This window comes from Vanellus vanellus (assembly GCF_965231255.1).
Source record: "Vanellus vanellus genome assembly, chromosome: 24".
NCBI lineage: Eukaryota > Metazoa > Chordata > Aves > Charadriiformes > Charadriidae > Vanellus > Vanellus vanellus.
In genome coordinates, this window is record NC_138929.1 from 7,038,179 (window position 1) to 7,051,635 (window position 13,457).

At 52.3% G+C, this 13,457-nt stretch overlaps 2 protein-coding genes across 2 annotated transcripts; both read right to left on the reverse strand.

Moving 5' to 3' along the window:
* Positions 1-4,564: 4,564 nt before the first annotated feature.
* On the reverse strand, positions 4,565-4,858 carry LOC309681216 (feather beta keratin-like; the record flags this gene model as incomplete). Its single annotated transcript, XM_082495051.1, has 1 exon — positions 4,565-4,858. One exon carries the CDS (start codon positions 4,856-4,858, stop codon positions 4,565-4,567), a length of 294 nt encoding a protein of 97 aa, XP_082351177.1.
* Positions 4,859-12,359: 7,501 nt separating this feature from the next.
* Positions 12,360-13,138, reverse strand: LOC309681218 (olfactory receptor 6F1-like; the record flags this gene model as incomplete). Its single annotated transcript, XM_082495053.1, is given in 3 exon segments — positions 12,360-12,464; positions 12,466-12,975; positions 12,977-13,138. Coding segments are annotated over 3 exon segments (777 nt in total).
* Between the last annotated feature and the right edge of the window lie 319 nt (positions 13,139-13,457).

Below are 13,457 nucleotides of genomic sequence, written 5' to 3' on the forward strand. Positions count from 1 at the left end.
GCTCATTGCAGCTATTGGCCAGCGGGGTCGGGCAGCAAGGCTGGCAGCAGGGCTGGCACTGGTCGTAGCACGACATGTCTCAAGGCTGGAGGTGCACCTGTGAGAGAGGACAGTGAGGAAGGAAAACATGGGGATGCATGAGGAGCAGTCTGTCACAACACCATAAGGCAGCCAAAGAACATGCAGGGCTGGGAGACGGAGCCTGTGCAGAGATGTGTGAGGACTTCTTGGCCTTGTCCTGACAGGGTCCGAAAGAGCCACCAGCTCCTATGCAGCTACTGCACCTGACTCCAGAAGCCACATGAGCACAGGCCCAGCTCCCCTCTGTGTCTAACCTTCTCCCCACTTCCCTCTCCCATGACAAGCAGCGCCACGACCTGGCAGAGAACAAAGCTAGCATCAGCTGAGCCCTCCACTGAAGTGAGACCTCCTTTTAGAGACAGCAGAGAAAGAGAAGGGGGTTCAGACTCACCTGGTTCCCAAGGAGAAGGAGGCAAGAGAAGCAGATGAGAGAGTGAGGAGCTGGGCGGGCTTTTATCATGGTCCTTAACTGCCCCAGGCTGCCAGAGGCATCCCTTGCAGAGGGCATTATTTGCTGACAAGCTCCTCTTGAATGCAAAACATCCCAGCTAATGCTATGGACTCCATTTTGGCGTCCTGAATTAACATCTTTCTTTTCCTGCTTTATGCCAGGCGCATTGCCTATTGGAGGCATCATTTGCGTGACAGGATGAGAGGCCCAAGCATTTCCGGTGCAAGACACGTCAGCATGGACAGATGACTCCTCTCACATGCTGGGACACTCCAGTAAAGTTCACTCAAGACACACTAAACAGCTGGCTTAGACAACACACAAACACACTCACACTCAAATCGAGACCTCTCATCATCTAGAGTTAACTGAGAAGACACCCAAAGAGAGGCTGTCTACACTGTCCAGGGCACAGGACGTGGACTTGACAGAGTCATCTTCTGCAAGTCCTGTTTCCAAGGGTTCATTGTGGCAGAGGGAAGACTGATCTGCACTCAGTGAGAGCCAGAGATGCAGCTGATGAGAGTAAGGTGCCCAGCTTGAGCCCATTCACCCACACAAAAGCCCTTTCCCCGGTATCCATCTGTCCCTGAGTACCATGGACATGGATGTGGGGTTTAGCCATGGGATGGAGGTGCTTGCGGGCTCTGGTGGAATGTCCTGTGGGTCCACTTCTGATTGTATGATGAAGCAAGCCATGTACACGTGACCAGGTAGGCAGGTCCTGCTACGAGCTTAGTTCAGAGTTCAGAGGCCCCCAGTGACTAATTGCAGGATTAGTGTCCCCAGAAAGATGATTCATCCCATTTACCGTGGAGATGTGCTTTGGGATGGGATAAGTCCCGTGCGTGAGCTGATGTCTTCTCACTGACTGTGGGAAACGACTGTAGTGTCTGTTGGAGCAGGTCCAAAGGAAGGCCACAAAAATGACGAGAGGGTTGGAACAGGTCTCCTATGAAGAAAGGCTGAGAGAGGCTCTGGGGAGACCTTCTTGCGGCTTTGCAATTTTATGAAGGGAGCTCATAAGAAAGAAGGAGAAAGACATTGTGCCAGGGCTTGTAGTGAGAGGACAAGAGGCAATGGCTTTACACTGAAAGAGGATAGATTTAGATTGGACATAAGGAAGAAATTTTTGTATGATGAGAGTGGTGAGACACTGGAAGAGGTTACCCAGAGGTGCGGAGGAAGCCCCATCTCTGGAAGTGTTCAAGGTCAGGTTAGATGGGGCTTTGAGCAAGCTGATCTAGTGAGAGATGTCCCTGTGCATGGCAGGGGGGATGGCCTAGGTGGTCTTTCAAGGTGCCTTCTCTTGTGTGCGAAGGCACACATGAGCACAGCCTGAGGAACATGCATGTGAGCATGAACATGCACACACATCACAGAGAACTAGGGCAGCCATTGCCAGCTCTCAGAGTTTGGGATGACTCTAGGCAAGTCCTCCAGACCCTACAGTTAAGGCCATGAATCAGGCACCAACAGCTTTAGTGAGCTCAAGAGCTTAGCACTCACTCAACCAGCTGTTTTCTCACTAGAAGAGAGAGAGAAACCACAGTGGAATCAAAGCTGTTATGGCCTTTTCAGACATTGAGTCTCTCCCTGTCCCAAGCCTATGGGTCAGGGATAACATAAAATCGAGACAACATCTATATTGCTGCAGCCACAAAGAATCCCCACATTACAATTGAAAAAACTCCCCCAGTCATAGGTGCTCCCTGCTGTGCTAAGTGATCACCTTAAGGGAGACGTGGGGGTGTGGGACCAGCCCCAGCTCTGTCAAGGGAGTGGTGCCTCAGTGGTGAGCCTAGGATAAGCCAGACTCCCCATGGGCTGCAAACACTGAGGTGGGACACCAGAAATGGTATTAACGGAACCCAGTAAGAAAGGCACTCAGCCTCTTCAAAGCGTTGCTTCAAATGCCATTTTTGAGCACTAAGACTAGAAAGAAAGAGAGACAGTAGAGATAATCTTACATCCCTTCATGTGCTCGGAACCTGGAGCTGCTCTACATCAGCTGCTGTCACAGAATGAGAGAATCATGGAATGGTTGAGGTTGGAAAGAACCCCAGGAGGTCATCTGGTCCACATGCCTTGCTGAAGCAGGGCCACCTGGTAAGTTGCCCAGGACTGTGTGTAGGTAAGTTTTGGATGTCTCTAAAGAGGGAGACTTGGCAAACTCCCTGGGATACCTGTGCCAGTGCTCAGTCACTCCCACAGCACAGTGCAATGTGCTGCCCGTTCTCCAGGGCACAGGACACTGCACTGATCCCATCCACAGAAGGGTTACCCCATTTTGGTCAGTCGAGTTTTCGAGCATTTTCTTCAAAGGTAACAGTTCTACGCATCATTTCTCCTGTCAAACACTATAACTCTGCGGGTTTCTTTATTGGATATGAACAGATAAGAGCAGTTTTCACCTTCTTGTTTTTTAAGGTGTAAATCAAGAGGATAAGCAGGGAAGTAAGAATGATGTAAAGAACAAACACTGCTCTGTCTAGTGACCCTTTTGAGGACATTTGTCACACAGGTGAAGACACATGAGCCATAGAAAGAGGTCACAGCTGTGAAACGGGAGGCACAGGTTGAGGCAGCTCTGTGCCTGTCTTCTGTATAGCAGATTCACAAGGTGGTTCTCGCTCTGCACCTGTAAGAAGTGAGCATGAAGAGGAAGCAGCGGAGGGTCTCATCACCAGTATTGAGGATGATCATGGCCTTGTAGGCAGAAGCGCCAGCACAAGACATGCCTAGGAGAGCTGGTGCATCACCGAAGATTGGTGGATGTGCTTGGGCCCACAGTAAGCCATATGAGTATTGCATGCAGAGAAGGAGACGGGGAACCGGCAAGCCATGTCCCTACCACCAGCCAGACGCACGCAGCCTGATGCATGATGGCCGCATAGTGCAGTGGGGTGCACATAGCCAAGCAGTGGCCATAGATTATGAGAGTGCAGAGGAAGCATTGGTCCCTGCCTAGGAGCCAGGAGGAGTACAGCTGGGCCGTGCATCTGTGGAAGGAGATGGGTATGCCCCCTGACCTGAGGAAGCCCTCCAGCACCTTTGGTAGGAAGACACTGGAGAAGAGAGACTGAAACTTTTGGTCTTCAATCATTCTAAGATGAGCAAAGATTCCCTCTCAGTGGAGGACATGCGTGTGTGGATTTCCATCCTTGCACTTGTAAGTTTTGCCACATCAACTGGATTTTTATGCAGGAAATAGGATATGAGAGTGTAGTGGTGACCAAGAGACATTTCCAGTGCTCAGAAGGGGTGACGTTTACATGTAAAAAAATCCTCTGCCCTCCGCCCCCTCCCCCCACATGGCCTCTAGAGTGGGTGGTGGAGGGGAAATTTCATCCCAAAGGCTTTTTCCTGCATTACCACTTCTGCTATTCTGCAAGCAAATCACCTTCCAGAGCCCCACACCCGTCTCTTTACCAACCCACAGCAGCTCTGGCCATAGGAAGAGGAATATTCTTCCTCAAGAGCTCATGGAGCTGATGAGCCCTCAGGGCCTCCTGCCTTCCTGGACATTTGTTAGCTGACACAGAGTACTGCAAGGCCTGATGGTCACTGATGGCAGAGCAGCCAGGGATGTCTGTGAATGGAGAAGGGTCTCCTTGAGCCCTCACCCTTCACCTTTGGCAGCCTGGGGAGAGGGAAGGAGCACATGGACACCAAGCTTGAATGCAACAGAACTTTAATGAGGCAAAAGAAGGAAACAAAGTCAGTCCAGGTGAGGGCCACCAGTTCATGGAGACCCAGGGGCAGCTGTGAGTCTGCAATCCTTGGCCATGGAGAAGTTCCTGCATCATGTCTCTCTGCTTGCCCATAGAGGCAGAGGAGACAGATGGTCCCCACCAGGGTGGCCTTGTGGGAACCTTGCTGCAAAGCGGATGGGAAGCAAACAAGAAAAGGGGAAAGAAAGGCAAAGCCATTCAGCTCTACTGAAAACAACACAGAATGGATTGATCCTTTGCCCAGCACCGTCTTCTGAGTTCCTCGAGGTGTCTCCCTGGGGCTCGCCCAGCATCTTGATCAGAGGAGGCACCTTCTGCCACTGTAGCGGCTGGAAATGCCAGAGAGGTCACAGCACCCAGAGGTGATGGGCACTCCATCACAGCTGAGGATGCTGCCAACAGCAGCAGAGGTGGAGGATCCCACAACGGTGTTCTGTGGGAAGGAGCTGAGGATGGGTCCCGGCAGGGTCACCACCACAGGAGAGGGCTGGATGACAACGGTGGAGTTCTGGCATTGCCTGACACAGGGCTCATTGCAGCTGTTGGCCAGTGGGGTCGGACCGCAGGGACGGCACTGGTCGTAGCAGGACATGTCTTAAAGTTAGAGGTGCACCTGGGAGAGAGGATAGGGAGAAAGCAGAGCACAAGAGTGGGTGAGGAGCAGCCTGGTTACCCCATCACAAAGGAGACAAGGCCACTACTGAGTGGGGAGATGGGAGGTATTGCAGGAGCCACACAGCTTTCATCACCCTACAAAGAGCAACCTCCACCAGGGAGGCTCCTTCCTAGTGCATAATCCAAAAGCGCCCTCTGCCACGTCCCAGCCTCTCTCTATGCAGACCTTCTCCCTGCTTCCCTCTGTCATGAAAAGAAGACCCAAAGCCCAGGACAGGATCTCACTTTGGAAGAGGAGGAGAAAGGATTTCATACTCACCTGGTTCCCAAGGAGAAGCAGGCAAGAGAAGTGGATGAGGGAGCAGGGGCTTGGGCTGGCTTTTATACCTGCCCTTCATGGCCGCAGGACCAGAGACACCCTTTGCAGAGGTAACAATTTCCTGACAAGCTCATCTTAAACACAAACCATCACACCTAATGATATGGGCTGTGCTTTGGTTCACAACACTGCTGCCTTTTCATTTCCAGACTTGTGCCATGCCCATTCCAAAATGAAGGCTTCTTTTGAGCACGGGGATGAAAGTCCCCAGGATTTCCAGGGCAGGAATGCAGCAGTGCAGGCAGAAGTCTCAGCTGCAGTGCAGCATGGGTTCAGGGCTGAAAAGACACCTCAGCCTTGGTCACTGTGTTGGGGCTGTTTGAAATGTCCTTCTCAGGAAGAAGCTTCAGCCTTCCTCAGCTTGATGCACATGAACTCCTGTGCATGAGTACATACCCTATCTTTGTCTTTCCCTCCCTCCTCAGCTCACCCCAGTGGTCACTTGTTGTTGCCTCCCCAGGTGTGTGTGTTGTGCTCTTAGGTTTTGACCCCATCCTGCCTAACACTGTTCTCAGGAAAACATTCTGGCCGGTTTGGACTTGTCCCCACTCTGTGCAGTGCATGAGTACACAAACAATGGCATGTGCATGTCTGGGTCCTTGTGCTTCCCCAGAGTGTTCCAGCCATGTAGCAGGTGTCCCAGCTCTCCTCAGCAGACTTCACAGTTGGTTTTGTTCCTACGTGTCTTCTTGTCTTGTGTGCACTTATATGCAGCTGTGTTTGTGTGGATGCACTACAGGAGCACAAATTTGTGGATGACTTGATGCTGTTGTGCATTAGTATGTGTATGTGAATCATTGCATGTCTGTAATCACAAGGCAATGTGCCGCTCATGGTGCGGAAACTCCCATGAGCACCACAGAGCAGCAGGTTCGCAGGGTCAGAAGGAGCGTGAGTGCAGCTGAGTGGTGATGGCACCAGCCTGTTGGAGACCTGTCCAGGGAAGAGGCCCTGAAATGCAGCCCCTGTGTCCTGAGCCCTCCTTCTCCTGCCTCTGCAGAGCTCACACTCCACTACTGCCTATTTCAGGCCCCACCAAGGATGGTTTCACTCCACTTTGCATCCTTAGTTGCATTCAGTGTAACACTATTGGGAGTGCCTCAGCACGGCTGGCAGTCCCTGCTTCCTGCCTTTCCAGGACAGGACACAGCTGCTCTCCCCAGCGCCAGAGAGTTCAAAGGGTGGGGATTGCTTTCTGGGCAAGGGGAAGGCTGAGCAATCCTGTCAACCTTGTGCTGGCCATGTCTGAGTGGATCTGCTTCCAATGCACTGTTCAGTGTGTCTGGGGTGGGACATAGCCCACCCTCATGCCCAAGCCAATGTCAAAGGGACTTGTGCTCTTCACAGGCCTGGTGCTGTGCCAGGCAGGGGCCAAGACCTTCTCCCAAACAGTCATTGAATGCCACGAACACAGTGCCTAATATCATTGTGCTGTGAGCGGAAGAACAGGCTCTGTAGATTTTGGACCAAAGGCCAAAGAGCTGATGACAGATTTGTTGTTCATGCCCAGAATGTTCCTGTCCCACATTGGGATCTCAGTGTGAGTGCCCAGCAGCTGCTTTTGGGAGGGAATGGATGTTGGGTTCAAGACCACATCCCCCACAGCCAGCTGCTGTCCCACAGGGTTGTCCAGTATAGACCCTCTTTCTGACAAGGGCTGTGCACAGTGGGGAAATTTTCTAAGCCCATCTGCCCTCCTCAGTATCGGTCAGCCTGAGCTCCCATCCAGCTTGGAAAGAGTAGAGCTGAAGGCTTCACCCTTCCCTTTTGACACCTTTATGAGATGAGTGCCAGGGAGCTGTGCTGGGAGAGCTCAGCCAGGGCAGATTCCCCTCTCCATGGAGCTGCTGTTTCTGAGCTGAGGCTCTAGTGTAGCCAAGGGCCAAGCTCATTGCTTTCTCAGGAGGTAACAGGCCCTGTGGAGAAGGGAAGGGCAGGGGAGGGGTGTACCTGAATTTAGCAAGACCTTTGACAACGTCTATTGTGCTGCCTTGTGCTCTTGGTTCAAAGCCCAGCTGACTGACACTTATAAGGGGGGGTCTTATGAGTAGGGATCAGTCACTTATGATCCCTACACTTATGATGCCTTACAGTTATGATCCCTACACTTATGAGTAGGGATCAGTCGTAGGACCAATACTGTTAAATGTTTTCATTAACACAATGAACAATGGGGAATTGGGAATGCCCGATATGTCTGTAAGTAACAACTAGAGAAGGGAACGGGTGATAATTGCCGGATTTTTTACTGGGATGGCGACGCCAGTGGGGAGTGGTTTTGGAATGCCTTGTCCGCGGCCAGCAGCGACAGCCGGCCTGGCCCCGTCAGGTCAGCGGTGCAGGGCTGAGCCCTGGGGCGGAGAGGAGAGGAGAGGAGAGGAGAGGAGAGGAGAGGAGAGGAGAGGAGAGGAGAGGAGAGGAGAGGAGAGGAGAGGAGAGGAGAGGAGAGGAGAGGAGAGGAGGGGAGGGGAGGGGAGGGGAGGGGAGGGGAGGGGAGGGGAGGGGAGGGGAGGGGAGGGGAGGGGAGAGGAGAAGAGAGGAGGAGAGGAGAGGAGAGGAGAGGAGAGGAGAGGAGAGGAGAGGAGAGGAGAGGAGAGGAGAGGAGAGGAGAGGAGAGGAGAGGAGAGGAGGGGAGGGGAGGGGAGGGGAGGGGAGGGGAGGGGAGGGGAGGGGAGGGGAGGGGAGGGGAGGGGAGGGAGAGGAGAGGAGAGGAGAGGAGAGGAGAGGAGAGGAGAGGAGAGGAGAGGAGAGGAGAGGAGAGGAGAGGAGAGGAGAGGAGAGGAGAGGAGAGGAGAGGAGAGGAGAGGAGAGGAGAGGAGAGGAGAGGGAGAGGAGAGGAGAGGAGAGGAGAGGAGAGGAGAGGAGAGGAGAGGAGAGCCGGTGCTGGCGGGGGGCAGCGAGGCGCGGGCGGCGGAGCGGCGGGATGCGGCGGGGCCGGGGCGCAGGGCTGGCGGGGCTGGCCGCGCTGCTCCTGAGTGCGTGGGGCTGGCGGGGGTGGATGGGGGCCGGGACTGTGCCCGGGCTTTTCCCCGGGGAGCCCAGCGCCACCTCTGCCCTCTCCTTCTTCAACGGGTCCTTCCCCCTCCTGCATCTCTCCCACCCTTTATGCCCCTTGCCGGACCCTCCGAGTCCCCTCTTCCTATTCTCCCCACTTCTCTGCCACCTCTGTCAGTATGAGCCTGCTTGCATGAACCACTGCCTTTCCATGCAACTTCTCCTTCCCCTCTGCATTCCGCAGTTATTACTGCCCCGAATATAGCCCTTTCTCCTTCACTGTAACAGCCCCTCTCCCTGTCTACTCCTCCTCTCTTCCACTTGCCTGCCCAGACACCCATCTTCTGACCCATCTCTCCATGCATCACTAACAGCTCTCCCTATTCTTCTTCCCTCCCTGCACTCACCCACACTGGGATCATGGGCACATGTCCCCATTCTTTCCAGACTGGTGCTATCTAACTGCCACGCTTCACTGAGACGCACCTTACTCTCCTGTCTCCTCTTCTCTCCATCCATCCATCCATCCAACCGTGCACCTTGCACGCATCTATTTCGAAGTCCCTTCCAGACTTGTCCCCTTGCACCACTCACCCACACCAAGGTCACTCTAGATCCATCTAGCTGAGCACATTATCCTCATTTATTCTGGTCCGGCTCTATCCCACTGCCACTCATTTTGATGATTTCTCTGTGAAAAGATCCACCGGAGCTGGGTGAGCTTTAGTGATTTTTGCCCTGTCCTTCTCCTCTCTTGGCAGTGGCTGTGGGTAGAGCCCAGGTGCAGCAGGACCCATCGGCAGAGACCACCGAGGGCACCGGCATCAACATCAACTGCTCACACCCCAACATACAGACCAGGGATTTAATCTACTGGTACTGTCAGTTGCTGGGCCAAGGCCCCATAGTCATCCCCTTCAGTCACAAGGACTCCAAAGCAGTGCAGGACCCCGTGGGGGGGCTGTGGGTGGCAGCAGACCGCCGGCTCACTTCCCCCACTTGGGATGGGAAAGAGTCTTCCAATGAAGAGTAAAAGAGAAAACTCCTGAGATTAGGCAAAGACAGTTTAATCGGTAAATCAAAAGCCACACACACAAGCAAGGGAAAACAAGGAATTAATTCACAACGTCCCATCGGCGGGCAGGTGTTCAGCCATCTCTAGGACTCCATCACACATGACAGTTACCTGGCAAGACAAAATGACATAACTCCAAACATGCACCCCTTCCTCCTTCTTCCCCAAATTTAAATAATGAGCATGACGTCGTATGGCATGGAATATTTCTTTGGTCGGTTGTTATTAGCAGTGCTGGCCATATGTCCTCCCACCTTCTTGTGCTCCCCCCAGCCCGCTTGCTGTCAGGGCGGTGTGAGGAGCAGAAAAGGCTGTGATTGCTTAGCAACAACTCAAAACACTGGTATGCCATCAACATTGTTTCTCAGCCCAAACTGAGAACATAGCACTACACCATTTGCTACAAAGACACTTAACTTCAGCCCAGATGATACCACAACACCGACACACTCCAAGCAGGGTGTAGACAGAAATTCTCCCAGACAGTGGTGGAGGTGGATGCACTTGGAGGAGGAATCGCGCCTGCAGAGGTGGCAGTGTCCGGCAGGGTCCGGGAAGGAGCGATTGCAGCTGCCGGCCTCTCTGGCTCCTAGCGAGAAGCAGCGCCTTTCTGCTCTGCACAGGGCGGCGGGCGGCACACACCCTGCTGCCCACGGGCAGCCACACAGCCCTCGGCCCTGCTGCAGGACCGTCCACTGCTGCTGCTCCACAGGCAGGGCCTGGGCATCTCTGCCACCCCACTCACATTCCCAGGCACTGTTACAACACACTCATTCAGTGCCAATACAAGCCCTTGCTTTGAAACCACGACCACAAGTGCTTTCTTGCTGCTAACTTTGTAAATATTTGTAAATGTAAAAATTACAAACCAAATAAGTAACCTATCAGCTTGTTTTCTTCTTCCCTTTCCCTCTGCTGCCACTCATGGCCACAGCTGGGAACAAAGCTTGTGGTAGGATGCACAGCTACTCTTATGATTTTGCCCCATGGCCATATTAGGCCACGTAGAAAAGAACCCTTCCCTGCCCTGTATCTGGTCATTCACAAGTGAAAAAGACCCATCAGCCAGATAGTGAACAAGACTCTCTGTCCAAAGCCTTATTGCACTTCCCCACTGCTAGACAGTGGTCCCGATCTTTTCCATGTCTCTTCTTGTCAGGAAAGCCAGCAGTACATGGCTGGGAGGAAGCCCTATTTCCCTGAGTCCATGCTGGTTTCTCTGTCCAACAACTGGCAATCCCATTTCAGTGATCTTCTTTCCTCCCATAGGCAACAGAAATGCTTCTGGGCACCTATTCTCAGGCAATGGCACCCCAGCACTGCATGTGGAAGCTCAGCTGGAGGGTGCTGACTTTCCAGCTTCATCCAACCCTACGAATTGGAGTCTGACGCTCATGAAGCATCAGCCACTTCACCTGAGAAAGCCTAGTGTTTTGGTTGTTGTCCCATTGCTGCTCCAGCACAGTGTGCCTCTCCCAAGTGACGTGGGTCTGGTCTGCCTGCCCTGTTCCAGTCTCTGCATGTCCCTATTGATCTCAGAGGGCACTAGGCAACGTTGATGGGAATCAACAGCAGCCCTCATTGTCCTGCAGTCTGCTGTGTCTCATGTCCTGGGGACATTTCAGGTCCTGCTTTTGGTTGCTCTCCAGTCCTGCGGGCAGCACCCACAGACACAGTTCTCCCCCAAAAGCAAGGAATGCCGAGCATTGATTGATACTGGAGGATAGGCTCAGGCTCTTTCTCCAGCCTCAGTGGACTGTCCCAGGTATTTTCCCAAATGCCACAGAGAAAGAGGGCACAGCTGACAAGGGTGGGCATCAGCCTGTCCTCGGGCACTGGTGCCTGGGCCTGGCTGGAGGTCTAAAAGCCAAGTGCCCAGGACAGATGGATACAGGAGAATTGCCTCCAGAAGCAGCACTGCTCCGAGAAGTGAGGAGGAGACATTCAGTCCTGACTCAGTCAACCCATTTGGAGAGCTTGACACTCATTGAAATCAGTCCCACACTCTCCATCAATGTGTGTCTGCCATGTTGATGCCTCCTCCTTCTGAAGTGGTCCCATGGACTCCCTTCCCTGTCAGGCTGAAGAAAGAAGAGCTTTGAGAACGTGATGCATCTCTTCTGAAATGAAAATCGTAGGAAGGGGAAAAGCAAGTGCCCTTTGGAAGTGCTGATGTCCTTCCAGTGAGTGTAAAGAGAGAGTTGGTGCCCAGCTAGCACTTGACAGCTCTGCAGGTTGGGGACTTTGCCAATCACATTAAAGTGTTTCCACAACAAAGCCCCAAATAGGTGGAACAATGGATTGTGAAAGACTGCTGTGGGGTTTTAGATGTGGAAATGCCCAGATAGGTGTAGTGTAAAGTATAAGAATATACATATTTTTAATTTAAAATTAAAAAGTACTTTCAGACACTGGATAGAGAAAGGAAGGGGATTGTGTACACTGTTGGCTGTCTTATGCGAGGAATAGTGGCTATAGGTAGACATACCAGACATTGCCCAATTTCATCTTGAATCAGAGCATGAGTCTGTGAAACAGCTGCAAGGATGGGGCATAGATGCATCCAGAAAATATCAGCCTAAACAGAGAAATACATGCCCATTTCCCAAAGCAGTGAGCCACCTGCTGGGACTTCTTTAGGGGACTCAGACAAATCCCTGACAGCATGAAAAGCTCCACGAACTGGAACTATAAACCTGTGGGAGGACCACTGCTCTAGCGTTCATCAGAGAAGTGTTTCTGCATGGGGTTTGTGAGCCTTTCGAAGCACTGGTCTTTAGAGCACTGTGAGACATCCTGAGTGTACCCAGGAGGGAAGAGAGTGAGGTTGGAGCATTAGAATCGAGGCTCAGCCCAGCCTAAGATGGCTGTGAGGTGAGTGAGATGAGCTCCGTGGGGAACTGGTGTCTTCTCATTCCCAGTGATGCCCTGGTGCACTTACACTTTGGTGAGGAACTTGTGCAGGGTAGACATGATGGGAGGAAGGGGGTGAATCTGTGTGCTCTCACTGAGGCCCTTTGAAAAGCTGCTTTACTTTTTCTGGAAAGCTTGCTTCACTTCTTTGTTCCTAAGGGTGTAAATGAAGGGGTTCAGCAAAGGAGTTACAGATTTGTGAAAGGTATTCAGGACTTTGTTCCAGATCCAGAGAGTTCTGCACCAGTGGCTTGGTGTAGACAAACATGATTGAGCCATACCAGGGGGCAAGCAGAACAATTATGGAGACGAGGAAGGTCACTAGCTCCACAGGCCATGTGTCACTGCAGGAGAGGGCAAGGCAGGAATCTATATCACAGCGGAAATGACTGATGACATCTGGCCCACAGATCATCAGCCTGCGTGTCAGAAAGACCAGAAGAGGGATGGCCAGAAAGCCTCCCAACGAGGAGCTCAGCACCAACTGAGCAGAGAGGACACTGTTCATGAGGGAGCTGTATCTCAAGGGGTAGTGTATGGCTAAGTAGCAGTCATGGGCCATGACAGACAGGAGAAAACACTCAGTGGAGCCTAGAGAGAGAAGAAGGAACAGCTGGGGGAAGCCGACATGGAAAGAGATGGTGTGATTAGTCCCCAGCATGACTCCTACAGCTTTGGGAACAACACCCATAGTGTACCAGATCTCCAGGAAGGAGACATTCCAGAGGAGAAAAGTACTTTGGGGTATGGAGGTTGCTGTTCATCCACACAGGGGCTATGATGGATGCAGTGCCTGTTACTGTCAGGAAGTACGTCAGTGCAAATACCACCAGAAGGGAAACCCTGGAATATCGTTTCTCATGGACTCGTGGCCTTGTATATTTGCTTTCTTCCATATCTCAGCAGGGGAAGCTTTTGCAAATACATCCATTTCCTCCACTGACATCTGCTTCTCAGATGGGATGGGGGAGAGGGTAAGAAGAGTAAGAGTGAGAAAACTCCTGGGTTGAGATAAAGACAGTTTAATAAGTAAAGCAAAAGCTGTGCACACAAGCAAAAGAAAACAAGGAATTCATTCACTACTTCCCATCAGCAGGCAGGTGTTCAGCTATTTCCAGGAAACATCATGTTGTCTAATGGGAGAACAAAACCCATAACTATGAATGCCCCCTCCCTCCGCCTTCATTCTTCATCTCCCAGGTTTATATACCAAGC